At 42.9% G+C, this 24,015-nt stretch overlaps 1 protein-coding gene across 1 annotated transcript in view; it reads right to left on the minus strand.

The window, feature by feature from the left end:
- The window catches only part of LOC139477729 (DNA repair protein REV1-like), a 28,649-nt gene extending 5,608 nt beyond the window's left edge, over positions 1–23,041 (minus strand). The window contains exons 1-14 of the mRNA XM_071260127.1: positions 22,970–23,041; positions 20,724–20,895; positions 18,902–19,016; positions 17,981–18,149; positions 14,859–15,550; positions 12,534–12,850; positions 11,350–11,474; positions 10,078–10,232; positions 7,870–7,989; positions 6,476–6,696; positions 5,065–5,209; positions 4,126–4,256; positions 2,803–3,134; positions 539–671 (exon numbers count right to left, since the gene is read on the minus strand). Coding sequence (XP_071116228.1) covers positions 539–671; positions 2,803–3,134; positions 4,126–4,256; positions 5,065–5,209; positions 6,476–6,696; positions 7,870–7,989; positions 10,078–10,232; positions 11,350–11,474; positions 12,534–12,850; positions 14,859–15,550; positions 17,981–18,149; positions 18,902–19,016; positions 20,724–20,840 — 2,772 coding nt within the window. The 5' untranslated portion in view covers positions 20,841–20,895; positions 22,970–23,041. The remainder of the gene's footprint in view (positions 1–538; positions 672–2,802; positions 3,135–4,125; positions 4,257–5,064; positions 5,210–6,475; positions 6,697–7,869; positions 7,990–10,077; positions 10,233–11,349; positions 11,475–12,533; positions 12,851–14,858; positions 15,551–17,980; positions 18,150–18,901; positions 19,017–20,723; positions 20,896–22,969) is intronic.
- Between the last annotated feature and the right edge of the window lie 974 nt (positions 23,042–24,015).

The following is a 24,015-nucleotide window of genomic DNA, read 5'->3' on the forward strand; positions in this document are numbered from 1 at the left end:
GAAATAGTCACACCTACTACACCTATGTGTGTTGCACAAGGTAATAGGTGGCCCAGTGGGTCAAGGTGCCACCATAATTCACAAATTTCACGTTCAAATCCAAGAGTCACCCTGATTATGATCTTTGATATGTCATCACCCTCCCTTAGCCAAAGTGGTAGACATCTATGGGGTGCTTCCTCCCACACCACCCTGACATGCCACGACCACGAGTCCTGTACAGAGGGGTGTCACGCCCAAGTCACAAGTCACATACCTGTGAGTGAGTTGGGTTTAACGCCGCTTTTAACAGTATTTCAGTTATATCATGGCGTGTCAGCTTAATGGAGGAAAGCCCGAAGTGATGCAGGTCTCAGACGTTTACCACTTCGGTGAAACCCATGAGCACGGGTATAGCGCTGATAAACCTAGAAACATAATCAGGGCGAACCGGGATTCAACCCACAATCATAGGACTCTGGCATGCCCAAGGGACGCAACTCAGCACAGCGAATCGCGGCGCCTTAGACGACTGGGCCACCCGTGCCCCCTCACGTACCTGTGATGGAGAAGGGAAGTAGTCGTGAGCCTCGCTGTGAGATTCCACCGTCTGCTTCCTGACAGGTGTCTCAGGCGATCCGAAGTCTGGCAGATAGGGAAGAGGCGGTGGTGTCCTCTTTGCCGTCTTTCTACTGAAAATCAACACAAGATGAAATGTTCATTGTGTACTTCAAACTGATGCCTAATTTTTTTTTGATAAATAGGTTGGTTGGTTGTTTAACGCCGCACTCAGCAATATTCCAGCTATATGACGGCAGTCTGTAAATAATCGAGTCTGGACCAGACAATTCAGTGATTGATATCATGAGCATTAATCCATGCATTTGGGATCGATGACATGCATCAACCAAGTCAGCGAGCCTGACCACCCGATCCCGTTAGTCGCCTTTTACGACAAACATAATCACCTTTAATGGCTAGCATGAGTTGCTGAAGACCTTTTCTACCCCAGAATCTTCACGGGTCTTTGATATATAGAATTTAATAGAATTTAAAGTCCGGGTATCTTCTAGATTTTTACGGCTTTAATGCATACACCTGCAGTGTGGTCACTGGATCAGAAACGGAATAAGGCAAGAAGAACAATGTAAGCACGGGGGTTATCAACAAAGCTTCAGAACACTTGACATCCTGTCCCTTTAACTATACAATGCTGATGACCACCTGAAAGTTTTCAGATGCAGGTCGCAAATGAAATTGAGTATTTGATGCTCAGATATCATAAAATTTTAATCTTCTGTCTAACAATTGTTGGTTCCAAATTAAACTTCTGGAACAGAATTTCTGCAAATCTGAAAAACACATATAGCTGTAGCTTGTCTGGGATGAAAATATACTGATGGGAAGAAATAAGGTAACAAACATAAGGGAAGCAACTCTGACTCAACATCCTTTTTGTAAGGAAAATAGGAACAGAGGTTTTTAAACAATGTAGATAAATACACACCAGATAAAACAGCTCCATTTTGGACATAATGTTCTTCACATAAACTAATGTTCTCAGGCAAATAATACTGAGAGGAGAACAAAAGTTGGTAATTTGCTAATTTGGTTTCATTTGAAGTGGTGGTCAATAAACCAAATAATGTTTATTTGTAGTACCGTATATGACCGCGGATAAGCCGACCCCGTAGATAAGCTAAAATGTTAACTTGACCATTGAAATACGAAAGAAAATGATATGACCCGCAGATAAGCCGAACCAGGAAGTGAAAGGCAAAAAACACTGCAAAGACATGTGCCAAGTTGAAAAACGTTGTAATTATATTGAAAAAGTCATTATTATTTCTAATAAAGATTTAACAAACCAGTCATCCAATTTCATAATGTGGGAAGCTGTTTCTCTAGGGTTTTTTAAATCTCATAATGATCGTTATATGTTGCCATCAACAACGAAGCGCTATTTTGTGAATCGGTGTATATAGAATTATGAACCTGTGAGAAAATATATTAGCTAGAGCGAAGACTCGGAGTTTGATTTCGGCATCGTAAGCATGACGTTTTCGTTTCAAACTCATGATGAGAATGTCAGTCAGTAAAAATATACCAACTTTTATGACCCCCTTTATACCACAATTGTATGTTAATCTAATTGATTTAAATAAACTATGAACACATTGAATGACCATCACTTACTCACAGGCTTCTCCAGTTTATTAAACTAATCTCTCGAAAAATTAAGCCCCTACTCCCAACACGATCGCTAAGCACCACCAACTTGAAAATGTTTGTGTAAACAACATGACAATACCAATCGGCCCGTTATTATCAGTGCTCATTTCCTTGTGTACCGTGTTGCTTTTTAAACAACAGGAAGCAATCACAGTGGTCACCGTTTGGGAAGTTGTAATCTATCGGACCGTCATTCAGGCGATGTTTCTGACAGATCACGATCTGAAAAATCTGAAAGTGTATCCCGTGGATAAGCCGACCCCTTTCTACAGAATCTTTTTTCTGGTCCTCAAAATTCGGCTTATACACAGTCATATACGGTATACCGCCGCACTAAGCAACATTCCAGCTCTATGGTGGCAGTCTGCAAATAGTCAAGTCAGGACCATACAATCCAGTGATTGACATCAACCAAGCCAGTGAGCCTGACCACCTGATCCCCTTAGTCGCCTCTACATCCATGGGTTGCTGATGATCCATTCTAACCTGGATCTTCACTGGTACAAACCAAACCGATTCTATCACATTACTATCGTTAATCAGCATGTTGAATAAATTGATAGCAAACACTCTCAAGAATCACTCACTCACCGATTAAGTTCTTCCAGTATTGGCAGACTGCCAGAACAAAAGACAATAGCATTGCCTTCATCGCCAACACCATCACCGTCAATCTCCTCCGCATCATCGGATACGTACGTAGTCATATCTTCATCTGACAAATTGATAGACTCCTTTGCCTGCTTCAAGCCAGAACTATGGTCATCTTGTTTGGGAGGGACAACAACCTTGCTCGGGGAGGCTGCACTTGGAGCTATGGATCTGTTTCTGGGGACAGCGAAGCTTAGGATGCTCTGATTGCCTGACCCTATTGAGCACCCTCCCAATGTGGTACTCTCTAGCCTGTGAGTCTGTATTCCGATCTACAAAACACGCACAATCAATGAGTGAGTGAGTATGGTTTTATGCCGCTTTTAGCAATATTCCAGCAATATCACGGCGGGGGACACCAGAAATGGGCTTCACACATTGTACCCATGTCAGGAATCGAACCTGGGTCTTTGGCGTGCCGAGCGAATGCTTTAACCACTAGGCTATCCGACCGCCCCCGCATAATCCATGATGTAAAATAATGTAGGTGAATGTTGTGTAATGCTACAGTCAGCAATATCATGGTTGTCATGGTGGCCGGTGAATACGAGTCTGGACAGACAAACCAGTGATTGATATCATGAGCAATGTCCCTCGTCAACGATTCTGACCACTCAATCCTTCTGGTCACCTTTTATGACAAGCAATGGGCCTTTTTAATACAGCAACAGCGAGCATGCATAGCTTTTTCTCCCATTCTCTGTTTGGTTTTCGAGGTAACAATGACACAACATAAGCCAGGAGCCGATTATGATGACAATTTTAGCACTAAGATAATTCTACACTTTAACACTTTGTGGGAAAGGGCCAAGGTCACACATACCAGCCCACCTTTAAATCAGCTCTTATGACAAACACCACGAAGTTGACAGAGTAGGTTGGTTGGTTGATTGGTTTGTTGTTTAACGCTGCACTCAGCAATATTCCAGCTATATGACGGCGGTCTGTAAATAATCGAGTCTGGACCAGACAAACCAGTAATTAATATCATGAGCATCAATCCACTGAATTGGGATCGATGAAATGCATCAACCAAGTCAGCGAGCCTGACCACCCGATCCCGTTAGTCGCCTTTTACGACAAGCATAGTCACCTTTTACGGCAAGCATGGGTTGCTGAAGACCTATTCTACCCCGGATCTTCATGGGTCTGACAGAGGAAATAAGTGAACTCCTCAATGTTGTGGTTATTTTGACCATATACTGGTACACCCGGTCTGAAGATGGCTGTTGGAACTAAGTAACAAGTGCGTTTTATACTTACCCCTCTCAGGTCGGCAGGGGGAGCTTTCAGGGCTCGCATCATGGCGATGCATTCTTTGGCGATGACCTTCCCGTCATCCGTCCCCATCGGGAGGCTGGAGGACTTGGACACATTGGTACATATTCCATGACCTGAGACATACACACACACACAGGTACATGATATGGTTTGGGCAGACTCTCAACAGTCCATTGTAAAGTGTCATTGTCTCTAACTTCATCAGAGTTTAACCAAACTCCCTCTTTTGGGGTAACATGTTTCCCAGCAACAAAGCTGACTCCTGACAGCAATGACATCATCATAAACAGTGGGAGTACCTCTTTCCCCCTCTTCAATAATAATAATAATAATAATAATAATAATTTTTGTTTGTTTGTTTGTTGTTTAACGCCACACTCAGCAATATTCCAGCTATATGATGGCGGTCTGTAAAATAATCGAGTCTGGACCAGACAATCCAGTGATTAACATCATGAGCATCGATCCACGCAATTGGGATCGATGACATGTATCAACCAAGTCAGCGAGCCTGACCACACGATCCCGTTAGTCGCCTTTTACGACAAGCATAGTCACCTTTTACGGCAAGAATGGGTTGCTGAAGACCTATTCTATCCCCAAATCTTCACGGGTCATTATATAATAATGATGATGATGATGATGATGATGATGATAATAATAATGATATGCTAAAAATGATGATGATGATCACTATGATACTACCACTACTACAGCTACTACTGTTGCTAGAAAATATTCAAAATTATACTACTGCTGCTATCACAAAATATTAATGACGATGATGACAGCCATGACAGCAATGACAAGGAGAAGGAGGACGACGACAACAATAACATTAACTAAGGCTTGCCTGCCATGTGTATTGCAGAATCACGATGAGTGATTACAGCTACTCCTCAGTCTGTCGTCAATGCCTACCCATGAACTTGGCCGTTTCCTTGGGAGCATCCCCTCGCCTTATCATCAGCTTCAGCGTGATCGTCTTGCCCCTCATGTTGATGTTCTTGAGGCGTGTCGCCACCTCCTCCGACAGGTCACACAGGAACTTCTCCACCTCAGACACCTGTCAAAAGGCTTTAATTAATCATGAATGCTGTCAGCAAAAAGAAATCGGAAAAAACCCGATGAGTTCAAAAAGGAAAAAAAAATTTTTTTATTACTTAAAAAATAAAATTATGGATCTCCTAACACTAAATTTTACAAAATGAAATTAAAAAAATGTAATGAATTTTTTTAGAATGTATTTTCGTGACAAGTGTTGCTATGAAATTCACTCACTCACATCAAGTTTGGGCTGAAGGGTTTGCTTATGGCTCAAAGCCACAGTATTCCAGCATTATGATGGAGTTATTTAAATAATTGAGTCTGGGCCAGTCAATCCTGTGATTAAAATCATGAGCCTTGATCTGCACAATTGGGATATGATGGGATTTGGATGTAATGAAATGAATCAACCAAGTAAGTGAGCCTGACCACCCAATTGCCTTTTACGACAACCATGGGTTGCTGAAGTGAGTGAGTGAGATCGAACAGTCAAAATTTCTCCATGTAAATAAATGGAAATTTAGATAAATGGTTACAGGACATTAGGAGTGAAACGTTGCAGAAAGGTCATGATATGATACGTACTGTGATATGAATATTTATGTCAAATACTTCAGAGCAGATTCAAAAGGTAAAGCTAGCTGAAGACACATGTTCGTAGCAGCTATTTTCAGAAGTGAAGTTGAAACCCTAATAACAGCACATTTCGTGATACTTGACTTACGAGTTGTAAGTAATTTCTTTTAGCAAGTGTATCGTCTTCTATCGATACAGATAAAAACGTATTACATATCGTATTGTATCGTCACATGAAAACTCACGATGCATCGGTGCACCGATGTATCGTTTCACCCCTACAACCCATGATCATTTCCTGTTTTGGAATAGCAAAAAGTTTTTGCATGTTGAGAAAATGGTCAAAATGTAACAGATGGATCTGTGAACAAGTAACCAAATGGGTGTGGTCCAAATGAGTGAGTGAGTATGGTTTTACGCCACTTTTAGCAATATTCCAGCAATATCACAGCGGGGGACACCAGAAATGGGCTTCACACATTGTATCCACGTCGGGCATCGAACCCGGCTCTTCGGCGTGACAAGCGAACGCTTTAACCACTAGGCTACCCGACCATCCCTGGTCCAAATGAAGCGCAATTGTGACTCATAAGTATGCTTAACAAAACACATTCATTTATGAAATTGTGTGCTCCGTCTTCACTTCAAAGAACTATTCATGATCCAGAACCTTCTTTTTATTACACAAATAAATGACCTTACAACCCACCCTCTGAAATCTGATTCCATAGTTGATCTCAGCAGACACCGATTTCCTTTCCTTCTCCATCCTGACCTGGCGGTCGTCCTGTCCACGACAGTTTTTGTACAGGGACTGTCCCGTCTTGGGGCCGAACTCCTTCTGAAGGACCACCAGCGTCAGCTTCTGGAGATCCCCACACGTGGTCACACTCATGGTGCTGAGTTTCTTGGTCATGGAGTACCCAACACCTGAATCACACAGGCTGAGTGAGTGAGTGAGTGAGTGAGTGAGTGAGTGAGTGAGTGAGTGTGTGTGTGTGTGTGTGTGAGTGAGTGAGTGAGTGAGTGAGTGAGTGAGTGAGTGAGTGAGTGTGAGTGTGTGTGTGTGTGTGTGTGAGAGTGAGTGAGTGAGTGAGTGAGTGAGTCTGGTTTTATGCCACTTTTAGCAATATTCCAGCAATATTACAATGGCTGACATCTGCCCCTTTGAACAGTACTTCAGTTCCAGGACAGGATGTAATCTTATCGTAGGAGGAAAGCCTATGCTGATATTGGTCCTAAGTTTATCACTCCGGAGGAGGTTATCACAAACCAAGGATCATGGAATCTGGAATTCCAACCCACAATAGGTCTCGGATGGATTGTTTACACAGCTTCTGTTACCATACACACCTGGTAGGTCTGGAATGGATTGCTTACACAGCTACTGTTAACATACACACCTGGTAGGTCTCGGATGGATTGTTTACACAGCTTCTGTTACCATACACACCTGGTAGGTCTTGGATGGATTGTTTACACAGCTTCTGTTACCATACACACCTGGTAGGTCTCGGATGGATTGTTTACACAGCTTCTGTTACCATACACACCTGGTAGGTCTCGGATGGATTGTTTACACAGCTTCTGTTACCATACATACCTAGTAGGTCTCGGATGGATTGTTTACACGGCTACTGTTACCATACACACCTAGTAGGTCTCGGATGGATTGCTTACACAGCTACTGTTACCATGCACACCTGGTAGGTCTCGGATGGATTGTTTACACGGCTACTGTTACCATACACACCTGGTAGGTCTCGGATGGATTGTTTACACGGCTACTGTTACCATGCACACCTGGTAGGTCTCGGATGGATTGTTTACACAGCTTCTGTTACCATACACACCTAGTAGGTCTCGGATGGATTGTTTACACGGCTACTGTTACCATACACACCTGGTAGGTCTCGGATGGATTGTTTACACGGCTACTGTTACCATACACACCTGGTAGGTCTCGGATGGATTGTTTACACAGCTTCTGTTACCATACACACCTGGTAGGTCTCGGATGGATTGTTTACACGGCTACTGTTACCATACACACCTGGTAGGTCTCGGACGAATTGCTTACACAGCTACTGTTACCATACACACCTGGTAGGTCTCGGATGGATTGTTTTGTGATGAATTCTGGAACAGCATCTGTGGTCAAATAAAACTGACCATTTGGTTTGGCTGACCTCGTGGCAAGACGAGCCAGCAGAATATTCCTGCCTGGAATAAAAAATATGTAAGAGTTATACCCTTTCTTTGTGTCATAATGAGTGAGAGAGTGATTTGGTTTTACGCTGATTTTAGTAATGTAGGAGTCTCCAATCCAAAGAGGACTTGGAAATTTAATGGCTGCTACATTAACATTCCAAACTGGGAATGTTTACTGACATTTGCTGCAGACTAAGGTCTTTTCCCGCGGAGAACACAAAGACAAATACTTTGACAACCATTTTACATTTGTTACTGAGACAAAGTCAAGTGCATATGAAAAGTTCAGACCACAGTTTCCCCCGCCCTAACTTTCATCATGCCCCAGAAGGAGATGAGGAGAATATATAATAATAATTTATGCATTTATATAGCGCAGCATTCACTGTGCATAAGTGCTCTGTGCGCTAATAGCCCTGTTTAAATCAATCTCATTAAAATCAGATCTTAGTTCTCGTTACCGCTAAACAAAGATCTGAAGACACCCCATTACGGGTCAAGTCACACAGACCTTTTCGTGATCTTTAACCGACCAATGGAATGACTGACAAGAAGTTGACATTAGCCAATCAGAAGGCAGCTTTCTCGTGCTTTATGGCACTAATTTCAAATTTGCGACTACGCTTCAAAAAACATTTTAACAAATTCTCAATTAAAAAATTGAAACCCAAACAAAAGAACATTCTGCTATAGCTTATAGATGGTCTAGATTGTATGGTTTCAGTCACTAAGCCCGTAACTATCGTTCGGAATACCCCCTGTTAAAGTTTTCGAGGTTGCATGATTAGAAATCACTTTCCAACTGTCACTTTCATGATCTGGTAAGTAACACTTTGATTGGTCGGATGAAAGGTCGTACTGACGTGACCCCTAATGGGATGTCCTCAGATCTTTGTTAAAAAAGTAGTGAGAACTAAGATCTGATTTTAATGAGGTTGTGTTTAAATGGGCTGTCCAGTCTGTGTCAAATGTTTCGGAGTGACTTGTGATAGCTAACATAACAGATTAGACATTGTATTTTGTTGCAAATATTTTGGATACCATGCTTCAGGTGACCATGGTTGACAGTAGGGCTGGGATGAGTCCAAATTTACTACCCGGGTACACTACCCCCTATTACCCGACCCTACCCGGGTACCCACTGTAGGTCTCAGGAGATGTCTCAAAATGTCGAAAATGGGAAATTTTTAGCATAGCCCTGGCAAAACGTATTTGGATACATGTATTAAACAATCTGGTCATTCATACACTGAAGTTGAATTAAGTTATATCTTTATTCAACCATGTGAAAAATTAGATTGGTTGGTTGGTTTGTTGTTTAACGCCGCACTCATAATTTCATATAATAAATACGCATATAATTTCCGATAGACAACTACACAAAAAGTATATAATAAATAGGATATTCCATGTGTCAAGTGAAATATCATGTTTCTCTCATCTCGTGACGGGTGTAAAGGACTACTACGGTTTTGGTTTGGTTTGGTTTTTTGTTTAACGCTGCACTCAGCAATATTCCAGCTATATGACGGCGGTCTGTAAACAATCAAGTTTGAACCAGACAATCCAGTGATTAATATCATGAGCATCGATCAACGCAATTGGGATCGATGACATGCATCAACCAAGTCAGCGAGCCAGACCACCCGATCCCGTTAGTCGCCTTTTACGACAAGCAGAGTCACCTCTTAAGGCAAGCATGGGTTGCTGAAGACCTATTCTACCCCGGAATCTTCACGGGTCGAAAAATAAGATGGAATGGGTGCATAGTCAGAAAGAAATGCAAACACTAGTGACTTGTAGTGTAACCAAAGAGTTCTAGATAATTTTTTCATTAAACAATATATACCGTGACTAACTACAGGTCTGGGTAGTCCCAACCCGGGGACCCGGGTTACCTGTCCCAGCCCTAGTTGACAGTGGTTACTATGACATTCAGATGGTGTATCCAGGCTGACATTTTTAAGTGACCCATGGCAGTTTAGCCAACATGCAACAGAGGAACAGCCCATGCCCACTGTGGGCCGTCATGTCACTGTCGATAGCAAAGACGGAAACTAATTGTGGTCTGAGGTAAGATATAAACAGTAAAACCCTTACTAAGGCCGGCAGACGCAGTACACCCCGTCCTGTCATAGATCTCCTTCCGCAGCAATGTTGCAAACTCCTCTGGTGTGCCGCCCGTGACAGCCAGGAGGTCGGTACAGTCCACCAACATCTCGTCACAGCTCACAGCTTCAATGTCGTGTGTGAAACTGGGGGCAGTTTGTGAATGGAAATAAATGATTTTGACAGTAACAGCTTACTAAATTGGAGATAGGAGTTGACAACAATGTTGTATTATCGTCGGATCCAAGATTTTCAGACATCATACATTTTTGAATTTTGAATTTGGGTACATTTTCTGACAAGTCGGATAGTCCCATGTTCAGACTTGATTTAATAACTGTTCAGATAATTATTGCAGTTTTTAGATACAATGTCTGATGAATGAAAAGTAGATATGTTTTGAAGTATTGTTTTTATTACAAGACAAACTAGCAAGAGAAAAATAAGATTATTTTTTTTACAGTCTGTCCAAATTGTTGAATTTTTGTTTTGATTGAGTTGACATGTGTTTGTTAATGATGTTTCCCAGCACCCACAAGGTCACTATCGCCTTTTGGGTCACATGGACTGATAGTTAAAGGAGCCCTTCAGCATCCACAGTGAGTGAGTGAGTGAGTGAGTGAGTGAGTGAGTGAGTGAGTGAGTGAGTGAGTGAGTGAGTGAGTGAGTGAGTGAGTGAGTGAGTGAGTGAGTGAGTGAGTGAGTGAGTGAGTGAGTGAGTGAGTGAGTGAGTGAGTGAGTGAGTGAGTGAGTGAGTGAGTGAGTGAGTGAGTGAGTGAGTGAGTGAGTGAGTGAGTATGGTTTTACGCTGCTTTTAGCAATATTCCAGCAATATCATGGTGGGGGACACCAGAAATGGGCTTCACCCATTGCACCCATGTCGGGAATCGAACCCAGGTCTTCGGCGTTACGAGCGAACGCTTTAACCACTAGGCTACCTGACCGCCCCTCAGCATCTACAGACAACAGGAACATACTCTGACCATCCCATTATCAACTTAAATGTGCCACTGGCCATATACGCCTATGAAATTAGGCTGCAATGACGTGAGCCTTGAAAATGGGCTTCACCCATTGCACCCATGTCGGGAATCGAACCCAGGTCTTCGGCGTTACGAGCGAACGCTTTAACCACTAGGCTACCTGACCGCCCCTCAGCATCTACAGACAACAGGAACATACTCTGACCATCCCATTATCAACTTAAATGTGCCACTGGCCATATACGCCTATGAAATTAGGCTGCAATGACGTGAGCCTTACCTAGCTACTGTGTCATACAGAGCTCGAGACACCTCCTGGTATTTGTCAAAGTTGTAGGGGATTGTCACAAGATCGGGACACAGCTGTTTGGCTGGCCCCATAAACATTCCGTTCTTCACACCAGCCTGTAACCATGGTAACAGAGAAAGTGAGTGAGTGAGTGAGTGAGTGAGTGAGTATGGTTTTACGCCTCTTTTAGCAATATTCCAGCAATATCACGGCAGGGGACACCAGAAATGGGCTTCACACATTGTACCCATGTCGGGAATCGAACCCGGGTCTTCGGCGTGATAAGCGAACGCTTTAACCACTAGGCTACCCGACCGCCCCTCACAGATAAAGTGAACGAGGTTATTATTACTAATATTAGTCATATGTAACAACAGCTTTTATGTATATCTGGGGCATGGGAAGCAGAGTAGCCTCCCTTGCTATGTCAGGATCCACTAATTCTTTCTGATTCTTGTTCTATCCACTACAATGTGGTAAACATCTACAACCTGAGTCACTTTTGAGTAACTCTCCTCCCACATAAAGTTGACAGCACATAAAACAACAGTGGTACTATTCAAAGTGGCGTTAAAGAAAAACAAGAGTCATCAGAAGATGATAAATGCCCCCGCCCCCCAAATAGCAAAAGGCACCACTTCAGGCCCTGGTTGATACATGTACCAGTTTGGATGAAAAATCTTTCATGGTTTTCAAGTTACAAAAACAGCATGGATGGACCGACAGTGATGACTTTTCCCCACAAATAATATCCCGGGGGGGGATAAAAATTCATTTACTTAACGTATTTTAAAACAACCTACACCAAAGCATAACCTAATGGTCAAGAGAATTACGTACACCATATGAGGAATAAAATATAACCTCTCCCTCATAAATTTAATTAATGCTCAGTTCTGAGACAAAATTTTAACAAAGAAAAACATCGGTTTTGTCAAAAAGTCATTACTTTTTTCATCGATATTTGCATATTTCAATATTTTATCATGCATCCAACTATGATGCATATGACCCTTTAAACAAATAACTCCAGGAAAGATCTGACATTAAAAAGAGATGATATCTAAAAAAAGTAGGCCAAAATATAGTATTATCTGGACAAATCACAAGTGTAAGCAATAATAACAAATGTAGGAATTATTGGAACTATGTGACACCAAATACAGCTAACTCACCCTTCTCGCTTCATAACTACAGGAAGCAATTTCAGCAAGAGAATGAAACGTCTCTTTCCCCGTCGATCCCTTTGGTACAAGAAAGTCAATTTCCCTCATCTTCCCATCATTGTCGTCCCCTTCTTCTTCTTCTTCTTCATCGTCCAACCTCGAGTCGGCAAATTCACCTGCATTGCCGATATGATTTGACCTTCGACCTTTCTTCCCTCCTTGTTGACGTTTCAGCTCCCACTGCTTCTTCTCGAAGCCAAAGTCTGACCCCGGGGTTTCCTTGGCTGCCCCCTTCCCCTTGGAGTGGGTCACGGCAACCGGGCGACCTGGGGATAACATTCACATACATATAATGATAGCAAAGCAGACACTTGCCAGAGAAAAGGTGAGGTGAGGTGAGGTGAGGTGAGGTGAGGTGAGGTGAGGTGAGGTGAGGTGAGGTGAAATTGGATTTAACGTCGCGTCCAAGATTATTGTACTTATATAGCGACGTGCATGTACGTGTGTGTGTGTGTGTGGCTGCTTGTACTAGTCCGGACTGATGCCGATTGATAGTGCTAGCTCACTGAGATACCATGCTGCAGTTTAACATGAATACCCCACTCAGACACAGTATACTGACTCCGAGCCGACAAGTCCTTGTTTTAGCCCCTTAATGCCGAGCGCCAGACAGGGTAACAACAAGTACCATTTTTTATCGTCTTTTGGTGTGACGCGGCCGGGGATCGAACCCCGGATCTTCCGCTCTCAGGGCGGACGCTCTACCACTAGACCACGGAGAGAAAAAGTACTCGTCAGAGAAAAGTACTCCAGACAAAATTGCAAATTGCTTATCTGACACAAAATACCCCTTGTGGGCTGACATGGAGATGGACTACACTGACATTTTAAAGAGTAAATACCATGAATCCCACAACTTAATGTCTGAAAGGATCCATACCTCATACGATATTAGTTTCAGGAACGGAACATGAGGAAAAACCAAACTTAATGCTTTGATAAAAAAATCCTCTTCTGAACAAAATAAACGCCTGCCTCGAATAAACACTGGGTATCTGGACCTTTCAAAATAAAAGAAGATCTACTCAATATGTTGGTGTGTTTATGGAGTTATATAAGATAGCTATGCGACCAACTCAATATGTTGGTGCGTTTATGGAGTTATATAAGATAGCTACACGGTCTACTCAATATGTTGGTGTGTTTATGGAGTTATAACATAGCTATGCGACCTACTCAATATGTTGGTGCGTTTATGGAGTTATATAAGATAGCTATACGACCAACTCAATTATGTTGGTGTGTTTATGGAGTTATATAAGATAGCTATGCGACCTACTGAATACGTTGGTTGTTTATGGAGTTATATAAGATAGCTATGCGACCTACTCAATATGTTGGTTGTTTATGGAGTTTTATAAGATAGCTACACGGTCTATTCAATATGTTGGTGTGTTTATGGAGTTATATAAGATAGCTATGCGACCTACTCAATATGTTGGTTGTTTATGGAGTTATATAAGATAGCTATGCGACCTACTCAATATGTGGGTTGTTTATGGAGTTATATAAGATAGGTATGCATCTATTCAATATGTTGGTGTGTTTATGGAGTTATATAAGATAGCTATGCAACCTGTTCAATATGTTGGTGCGTTTATGGAGTTATATAAGATAGCTATGCGATCTATTCTATATGTTGGTGTGTTCAGGAAATACCAAACTTTACCCCTTTTTTATGAAAGGGACTTGTCCAACATTGCCAAGATCGGATTGTATTCTGGGATGCATCCATATTTAAAAACGGGTAAATATTTATAAAGCTTGTACATCCTTAAAGAGGCTGTACATAATGGTGAGATCTCATGTAAGAAATAAATGACACATGGTCATTGGTTATCATGGTTTATTCTCCCTGCAGTGTTTTATTGCACGATAAACAACTCCCCCTTTTCACAGTATGCACACCAGGTTTTATGTTTATACATGTACCTCCAAAAAAACGAAAATACTGTGTGTGAGTGAGTTGGGTTTAACGCTGCTTTTAACAGTATTACAGTTATATCGCGGTGTGTCAGCTTAATATGGGAGGAAAGCCCGAAGTGATGCCGGTCTCAGTCGTTATCCACTTCAGGGAAACCCACGAGCACAGGTATGGTGCTGACAAACCTAGAAACATAATCGGGGCGAACCGGGATTCGAACCCACAATCATAGGTTTCTGGCATGCCCAAGGGACGCAACTCTGCACAGCGCATCGTGGAAAATGGGCCACCAGTGCCCCCTGCTATAAATATGAAAATACTGAAGGCAATACTAAAAATGAAACCCTCACCTCTGAGTTCCGGCTTGTCAAGGAGCCCGACCGACACAAAGAAGCAGTCCATGTCCACGTGCATGATGACCTTCTGTGGCTTCCCACTGCAGGAGCCGGATGTGAAGTCACCAGCCCCCGTTCTGGACACACTGTCCTGGTGAAACTGCTGCAACCTCTGTCGCCCTGGAAACGACCCATCACTCTGTTTCTGTAGCTCGTTCACGTAGGCCCGGTACTCAGCTCCCCACGTGGATAAATGATGCAATCGTGAATGAGTATAAAATTCAGACAGAAAATTAGATTCTCCTGCACGGGCCATTTTCGTGTGTGTGGATTTGTCATGATAAGACCCTGTTAATTTTTCTGCTGAAGTGTGCGTCTTGTTCATGGATATTTCTTCATCAATATTGTCCAGACTATTCTCGTTGCTGGTGTCATGCATATTTTCTATATCCTTCGTTCGAAGGTTGGCCAAATCTTCGTCTGAACTGTCTTCATCCGACATTGGGTCAAGGTCATGCTTATTTAACATATTGCCATGGTTACTGAACTTGGTGCAGCCAATAGATGCTGCTGAGGCTGTGGAGGATACACTTGATGATCGGCTGAGAATGGAGGTCTTGGTGAAGGACGTGAGGCCGTGTTGTGATCTGCTCTGTGCCGTGTACAGCTGGTAGTTGGTGTAGGGAAGCAGTTTGCCTGCTGTCACGCTGTAAATGAGTATAACACAATCTCATTAAAATCAGACCTTAGTTCTCGCTACCGCTGAACAAAGATCTGAAGACATCCCATAAGGGGTCACGTCAGAACGACCTTTCATCCGACCAATCAGTGCGTCGCTTACCAGATTATGAAAGTGACAGTCGGAATGTGATTTCTAATCATGCAATCTCGAAAACTTTAACATGGGGTATTCCGAACGATAGTTACTGGTTTAACGACTGAATCCTTATAATCTAGACCATCTATTAGCCATTCCACAATGTTTTTTTTGTTCATGTTTCAAATTTGTAATCAAGAATTTGTCAAAATATGTTTCGAAGCGTAGTCGCCAGTTTGAAATTTGTGCCTTAAAGCGCGAGAAAGCTGCCTTCCGATTGGTCATTCCATTGGTTGGTCAAAGTTCGCGCAAGGTCGGCCTGACGTGACCTGTAATGGGATGTCCTCAGATCTTTGTTTAGCGGTAGCGAGAACTAAGATCTGATTTTAATGAGATTGAATATAACAAGAATCAAAGAGTGAGCAGGATTATATCTTCCTCCACAATATCCATGCTGTTACGCTCAACCTTACACCATTCCAAACCACTTTTGGTTCACTCTGACCTTTTCAATTAATACTTTAATTAAGTCCATGAAAGTGACAGAAAGAAATATGTTCTATCCGGAGACAATTTGGCTTAAATTATTAGACTGAAGTGAAAGGCATCCCAAGGCTAGTCCAGTTAGAAGAATTTCAAACCTTTAAAATTTTGTTCTCAAAGGATATCCTTATTTTCTGTATAATTTCTATTCCTGCAATAAGTTTCCATAAGGGACTGGCCGTTTATTATAGATGGGGAATCGGTCTTAGGACCATAACATATTTTGCCGACCCCATTTTATGTAGTTGTGATAAATTTTGGCGACTCCCACCCCCTTTTACTGTGTCATTTTGTTTCATGACCCTCTTTAATCTTCCCCACTCCACTCAATAATACATGACTAGTCACTTGTTCCAGTATTGTCAGTAAACTTGTAGGAATAGTACAGTCTGTCAGCACATCTCATCTTCCTGAGGCAAGAGAGTTCACTGACTATAAAAGTCGAGTTTCCACACTCAGGGCACATGCTGTGATATAACTGAATACTACTCAAAGCAGCAACACAACTCACTTTCTGTCTTTAAACTTTATTTCCACTCATCCACATCACCTCCACAACTCCATCTGTCTGACCACTTTAACCCTGCTCCCTACCTCTCAGTGATCCACTCATCCACAACTCCATCTGTCTGACCACTTTAGCCCTGCTCCCTACCTCTCAGTGATCCACTCATCCACAACTCCATCTGTCTGACCACTTTAGCCCTGCTCCCTCCCTCTCAGTGATCCACTCATCCACATCACCTCCACCTGTCTGACCACTTTAACCCTGCTTCCTACCTCTCAGTGATCCACTCATCCACAACTCCATCTGTCTGACCACTTTAACCCTGCTCCCTACCTCTCAGTGATCCACTCATCCACATCACCTCCACAACTCCATCTGTCTGACCACTTTAACCCTGCTTCCTACCTCTCAGTGATCAACTCATCCACAACTCCATCTCTCTGACCACTTTAACCCTGCTCCCTACCTCTCAGTGATCCACTCATCCACATCACCTCCACCTGTCTGACCACTTTAACCCTGCTTCCTACCTCTCAGTGATCCACTCATCCACAACTCCATCTGTCTGACCACTTTAACCCTGCTCCCTACCTCTCAGTGATCCACTCATCCACATCACCTCCACCTGTCTGACCACTTTAACCCTGCTTCCTACCTCTCAGTGATCCACTCATCCACAACTCCATCCGTCTGACCACTTTAAACCTGCTCCCTACCTCTCTGTGATCCACAACTCCATCTGTCTGACCACTTTAACCCTGCTTCCTACCTCTCAGTGATCCACTCATCCACAACTCCATCTCTCTGACCACTTTTACCCTGCTCCCTCCCTCTCAGTGATCCACTCATCCACAACTCCATCTGTCTGACCACTTTAACCCTGCTCCCTACCTCTCAGTGATCCACTCATCCACAACTCCATCTGTCTGACCACTTTAACCCTGCTCCCTACCTCTCAGTGATCCACTCATCCACAACTCCATCTGTCTGACCACTTTAACCCTGCTCCCTACCTCTCAGTGATCCACTCATCCACATCACCTCCACAACTCCATCTGTCTGACCACTTTAACCCTGCTTCCTACCTCTCAGTGATCCACTCATCCACAACTCCATCTGTCTGACCACTTTAACCCTGCTCCCTACCTCTCAGTGATCCACTCATCCACAACACCTCCATCTGTCTGACCACTTTAACCCTGCTCCCTACCTCTCAGTGATCCACTCATCCACAACACCACTTCTTACCACTTTAACCCTGCTCCCTACCTCTCAGTGATCCACTCAGGCCGCACGACCTTCATCCCCTTCAGCTCCTTGACTTTGCTGTCTGGGAGGTTGGTGGCCACGATGTGAGTGACCCGCGTCCGATATAGGTACTGCTCGAACGTCCCTCCATGGCTGGTCAGCAGACGGCGCAGCTCATCGGAGGATGGCTCTGTCACAGAAGCACATAAATATCAGCAAGACGTGGCTCTGTCACAAGATGTCAAAAGCAACACTTAACCATAGTAACAAATTCTTTGCATTGATCAATCAAGGCTTCATTATATACAAACTGACTGGTCATAGATTCAGCACCAAAGTTTTTGACCTGTGACTCTTTGCATCTCTCTCACAGGACAATTTTACTTATGCCATAAGTTTGTTTGCTACACTAAAATATATTACCGCTGTACTACGGCTGACTGTAAGTAAATTTTGCCCACACAAACCAGAGATTGATATTATGAGCAATGTCCCAGGATACGATGACAATCTGTCAATCAAGTCACCTAGCCTGACCACAAGATCCATTCAGTCGCCTCATGTTTGTAGAAATGAGCCCTGATGTATGTAACTGATGAGGTTGCCGCACAACATTATGGAACTTTCTATTTTTGAGTAATTCTTCAATGTCGATTTGTGATTTTCGATATTCATGATTCCAATATTCAATTACAAGGTCATTTTTTATGTTTATTTTAAACTTTATCTGTCTCCTTCTGAAACAGCCACACTATCACGTGCCACTTTGTCATGTTTATTGCAAGCATCAAATAAACATGGCCGACAGGTATCTGGTATAATGCAAGTTAGGGCTGGGACGAGTCCAATTTGTTCTAAACCCGGGTACCCACACCCCTATTACCCGACCCTACCCGAGTGACCCGTCCCAGCCCTAATGCAAGTGTACAAGTAAGTACTTACTTGTATAACCATTGACATAGACATGAATTCCAGTGAAGATGTCCGAGCCAGATGTTCCCCCTGCCATGTTGAACTGGTCATTAAGCTTTTGCATCTTGGCCTGCATGTAGCCTCCCTAGAACAAACATTTGCCATGGGCTACTTCAGTATAATTCTGTACACAGTGACCCTCTCATTAAACACTTGGTTTACAAGATATAATTTTACTTTGCAAGTGGTCCAAATAAAAATACAAATTATGAACGTTTTTTTCAGACGAGCTCCTAAAAAATCATCAAAAGGGTTATTTGATTATTTGATATAGTTTTAAAGTTTATGGGTTACTGTATTTTATTGTGTTTTGTGTGCACAGCCATGAGTGGGGGGTCTTTCTTTATCATACTGATCTCATTACAAATGATTTTTAATTACTGAAAATCAGTTTCACTTTCAAAATCTAAATTTAATCTAACACTTCAAATTTTGGCTCAGCAGATTCTAAACTAAGTAATAAATAAAAGATAAGTATAGGGTTTTAGCTAAAACCCAAGGTAATCTCAGGTATTGGTGACTAATTTCAAGCTAGAGGGCTCTCATCAGACTGGAAGTTGGTAGAGCTCCTTTTATACTATTTGTGTTCCCGACGATACCGGTGGAGTTTACTGGTGCAATGGCGATCGAGTGGTAAGTGTTTCCAAGACGGGTGGACTGGTTGGGGGGGGCTCTCATCAGTCTGTATGTTGGTAGGGGAGCTCTGTATATACAATTTGTGTTCCAGGCGTTCCCAGCGATAACGGTGGAGTTCACCGGTGGAATGGTGATCGAGTGGTAAGTGTTTCCAAGACGGGTGGACTGGTTGGGGGGGGGGCTCTCATCAGTCTGTATGTTGGTAGGGGAGCTCTGTATATACAATTTGTGTTCCAGGCGTTCCCAACGATAACGGTGGAGTTTACTGGTGCAATGGCGATCGAGTGGTAAGTGTTTTCTGGAACCGGTGGAGGACGTCCATGTGCTGGTGATCTGGCTGTTACCGGTGAGCTGGTGAGTGGTGTTCTCAGAACTGGTAGACCGGTGGCGATGCTTGGTGTAATCGCGGGATGAAAACAGTTGAATTACCGGTGATCATGATTTTATGATAGCTTCAATAAATTTGTATTTTAAAACTTATTGTTTTTGTGTTGTGTTTGTGATCACAGATGTCATCATGGGACATGGGCATTAGGATGCAGTTGTAGGTGTGTATTGCTGGGTGAGTCGGTTAGTTGGGTTTAACGACGCTTTTAACAGTATTCCAGTTATATCACGGCGTGTCAGGAATGTGGGAGGAAAGCCCGAAGTGATGCAGGTCTTTACCACTTCAGTGAAAACCACGAGCACGGGTATGGTGCTGACAAACCTAGAAACATAATCGGGGCGAACCGGGATTCGAACCCACAATCATAGGTTTCTGGCGTGCCCAAGGGAAGCAACTCTGCACAGCGAATCGCGGCGCCTTACACGACAGGGCCACCTGTGCCCCCCTGTGCATAGTGCTGGGGCTGGATGTAGTTCCAGCTGGGATCAAAGAGTCCACCTTAGGTCATAGGACCTAATATGGCCGGAATTGGGCTGGCTCAACACTGTGCTAACAGCCCAAGATGAAAGCCTTATAAGCCGTGAGGCCAAGAGGTCAACATCCACGGATTGTCTATAAAGAGTTGTGACCAGCCAGGGTCTACAAATCATAGGTTTTAATCCCAGGTTCGCCTCAATCGGCACCACATCTCTTCTGACCGAGAATCCCCACAGTGTAGTCATGGCAATAACATTGTGCAACAGGCCCTTAGGGGTACTGTATCCTCACCCAGGCTTCAAAACCGTCTCCCTCATGTCTCAGTTTTCTCGTGGCACTTCCTGACGTAGACTCTGAAGAGTTACCTCCCCTTCTAGGCCGACCTCGGGTGCGCCCTCTTGACGACATGACGTAGCCCTTGGTGGATATACTAAATCACCATGTCGACTCGGTATGTTGAAACCTGCATCAAATCAAGCCCTGTATGAACAAGTGACTCAGTTGGAGCAATTATACCTATATTCCAAGCATCCTGAAGCAAAGTTATGACATTGTCAACTAAAGATATGTATACTGCTGTCCTTTAAGTAGAGCATTGCCTGATCGAATGAAGTAGCTTCCTATGTTTTGTCCAAAGAGTGAGTGAGTTGGGCTTATCGCCGCTTTTAACAGTATTCCAGTTATATCAGCGTGTCAACTTAATATGGGAGGAAAGCCTGAAGTGATGCAGGTCTCAGACATTTACCACTTCGGTGAAGCCCACAAGCACGGGTATGGTGCTGACAAACCTAGAAACATAATTGGGGCGAACCGGAATTCGAACCCACAATCATAGGTTTCTGGCGTGCCCAAGGGACGCAACTCTGCACAGCGAATTGCGGCGCCTTAGACGACTGGGCCACCCGTGTCCCCCCTTTTGTCAAAAGAAAACTTAATGACTAGAATCATTTAAAAACAGACCCTTCAAAACATATTTGCCTTGTTCCCTTAGGCCCTATCAAATAATATGCCTCAATAGCTCAAAGTCTTGACTGTCATAATTTTACTTCACTGATGATGGGTCTTTTTGTATCATGGTAGATTCGTGACCCAGTATTTTCGTATCCCTTTCACAACCGGGAAGTTTTTTATCCCTTTGGTTCTGTCATAACCAGGCTTTCACCAAGTTCAAGGACAGGATCGGAATTTCTGTTCCCACCTGACAATAAATGACATTTTTAGTAGAGTATACCATGTGATACACATATTAGTAACATTACCCATAAGCAAAAATGGGACCAGTACCTAACGTGCCCATGTGGAAGTGACTTCTTTCAGTAATATATTTTATAACACTGACCTCCAATCTTAATGATTTCATGCAATGTTTTTCTAACTATATATCTCTAAAACTGATAAACTGACAAATATAGATCTATATGATCAGTGTAAGGAAATAACCTGAGAGTAAAGAAACTACTCGAACCCATGCACCAGTACCAATGAAACACAATTTCATACAATTAACAACGCGTGTCGGTCCGACGTTGATTAATGTACAATTTGCATACTCGTATATGCAAGGGGCCTACGTATGTAGGAAGTGACAACTTGGAGACAATGGCTTGCAGTATATACAGTTTTACTTTATACATGTAGATATATACATACAAATGACACTATGTGCCAGGTCAGCACATAGTGGTAGTGGTTGTTGTCTAGGTGCCCCGGAGCCCCCAGCCTAGCCCTAGCTAGGCTAAGGGTAAGACCTTTCTTCTTTTCTCCCTTTCAATCTCTCTGGACCAAGGCTTATATAGCCAAGGTCACCTGACATTTAGTAAGTAATAAATATAAATGTAAACAGTAATTCATCAGCAGGATGGCAGACAGTCGATGTACACAAAGATGGGGATTAACAATTAGGATTAGCATCTTATAAATAACAGCAATTGAGTGTTTCAAGGCATATAGATGTCATGGCTCCAGGGTAATGAGCCTTTGCAATTAAATGTTCTTCAGACAATGGGTGTTGTAAATCAGTCGCTATGACACAATCCTATGTTGTAGCCATAAAATGTCAGAATCCTGTGATGGGATTCGAACCATGGACCTTTTGATCAGAGGTCGGACGCCTTGTCCACATGACCAAAGAGGTTAACCCCATCAGCAAGCTGACGAGGGAAGGATGTTATCTGTGGGATAACTCCACGCCCTGCAACACCTACATCATAACATGATCTGGGCTACTTGTAAAATCATGCTTGTTAATGTAGGATTTACACAAACCTACCTTGGATAACAGAATAATAACAGGTGGCTCCCAAGGGTAACTCTGAAACCTGATGTGTGTAAATGAAATACGGAGACGTACATTTCATATTTTCAATAACTCGTCTTTACAGGTTTCTTCTTGTTTGCTCACTATTTTGACTTGTGCCACAATACTAGATCCTCATGTCATGTTTACTACGTTCTAGCCCAACTGTCAACTACACCAAGCCTATGTTACTTGTTTGAAAGTATAAAATGAGTCCATCACTGTACTAAATGAAGTCTACCTTTCTATTGTAACGTCAGCAGCACTGAAAACTTCAAAAATTGTGCAACTTGTCCTCGCGCCTGAACAAAGCCATTACGGAAGTAAGGGGCATAACTCTGGAACATACCGCTTGCCGCTAAATAACATTGCAAAATATTTCAAATTGTCCCCAACCATAGAAATCTCATCACGAAAAGTTAAGAATTGTCCGTGCTTATTTTGTGCCAAACAGTCCTCATAAGATCTCATTGTTGACCGGAAATGTGAAAAACATCTGATAAACATTTCTATAAATATATATATCTTAACTGGTTACTTGGGAAGAAGTATGTTAATGAGACATCTTAAATTCTGGATTCCCAACGAAACAAGAAAATATTATTGGTTTGTCATAATTATTTTTGCTGAACGTTGATCTGTGTGTAAATTATCACTGAACAAGCCCACTAGGAATGGACCGGAAACTAGACGATCCGTACCCACGGAGATTCGTATCCGACGAAAATGGCAAACCCGTTCTAGAATTCTCATTTTACATTTCAAACATTCATAAGTTTCATTCATTGGTGAATGAACAATTAGCCTTTTAACTCAATCAATGTCTGTGATTTGTCCTCAAGTGGCCTCAGGGGCGGTCGGGTAGCCTGGTGGTTAAAGCGTTCGCTCGTCACGCCGAAGACCCGGGTTCGATTCCCGACATGGGTACAATGTGTGAAGCCCATTTCTGGTGTCCCCCGCCGTCATATTTGCTGGAATATTGCTAAAAGCGGCGTAAAACCATACTCACTCCCTCACTCAAGTGGCCTCGTCACGAGAGAGCATAGCTGTAATCTGTAAGCTGACATCTCTCTCTGCTGGCATTTCGACCAGAATATGAAGAGATTGCCTTGGTGTGACAAATCACATACAATTTTATTGGGAACGGGTTCGCTTTTTGGGGTACGAGTCATCCACTTGAGTAGGTACGAGTGGGTACGGGTTATCCAACATTTGGGTCCAGTCATCCAGTTGAGTAGGTACGAGTGGGTACGGGTTATCCAACATTTGGGTCCAGTCATCCAGTTG

Source organism: Haliotis cracherodii, unplaced genomic scaffold, assembly GCF_022045235.1.
Source record: "Haliotis cracherodii isolate W230 unplaced genomic scaffold, xgHalCrac1.p SCAF_35, whole genome shotgun sequence".
Classification (NCBI taxonomy): domain Eukaryota; kingdom Metazoa; phylum Mollusca; class Gastropoda; order Lepetellida; family Haliotidae; genus Haliotis; species Haliotis cracherodii.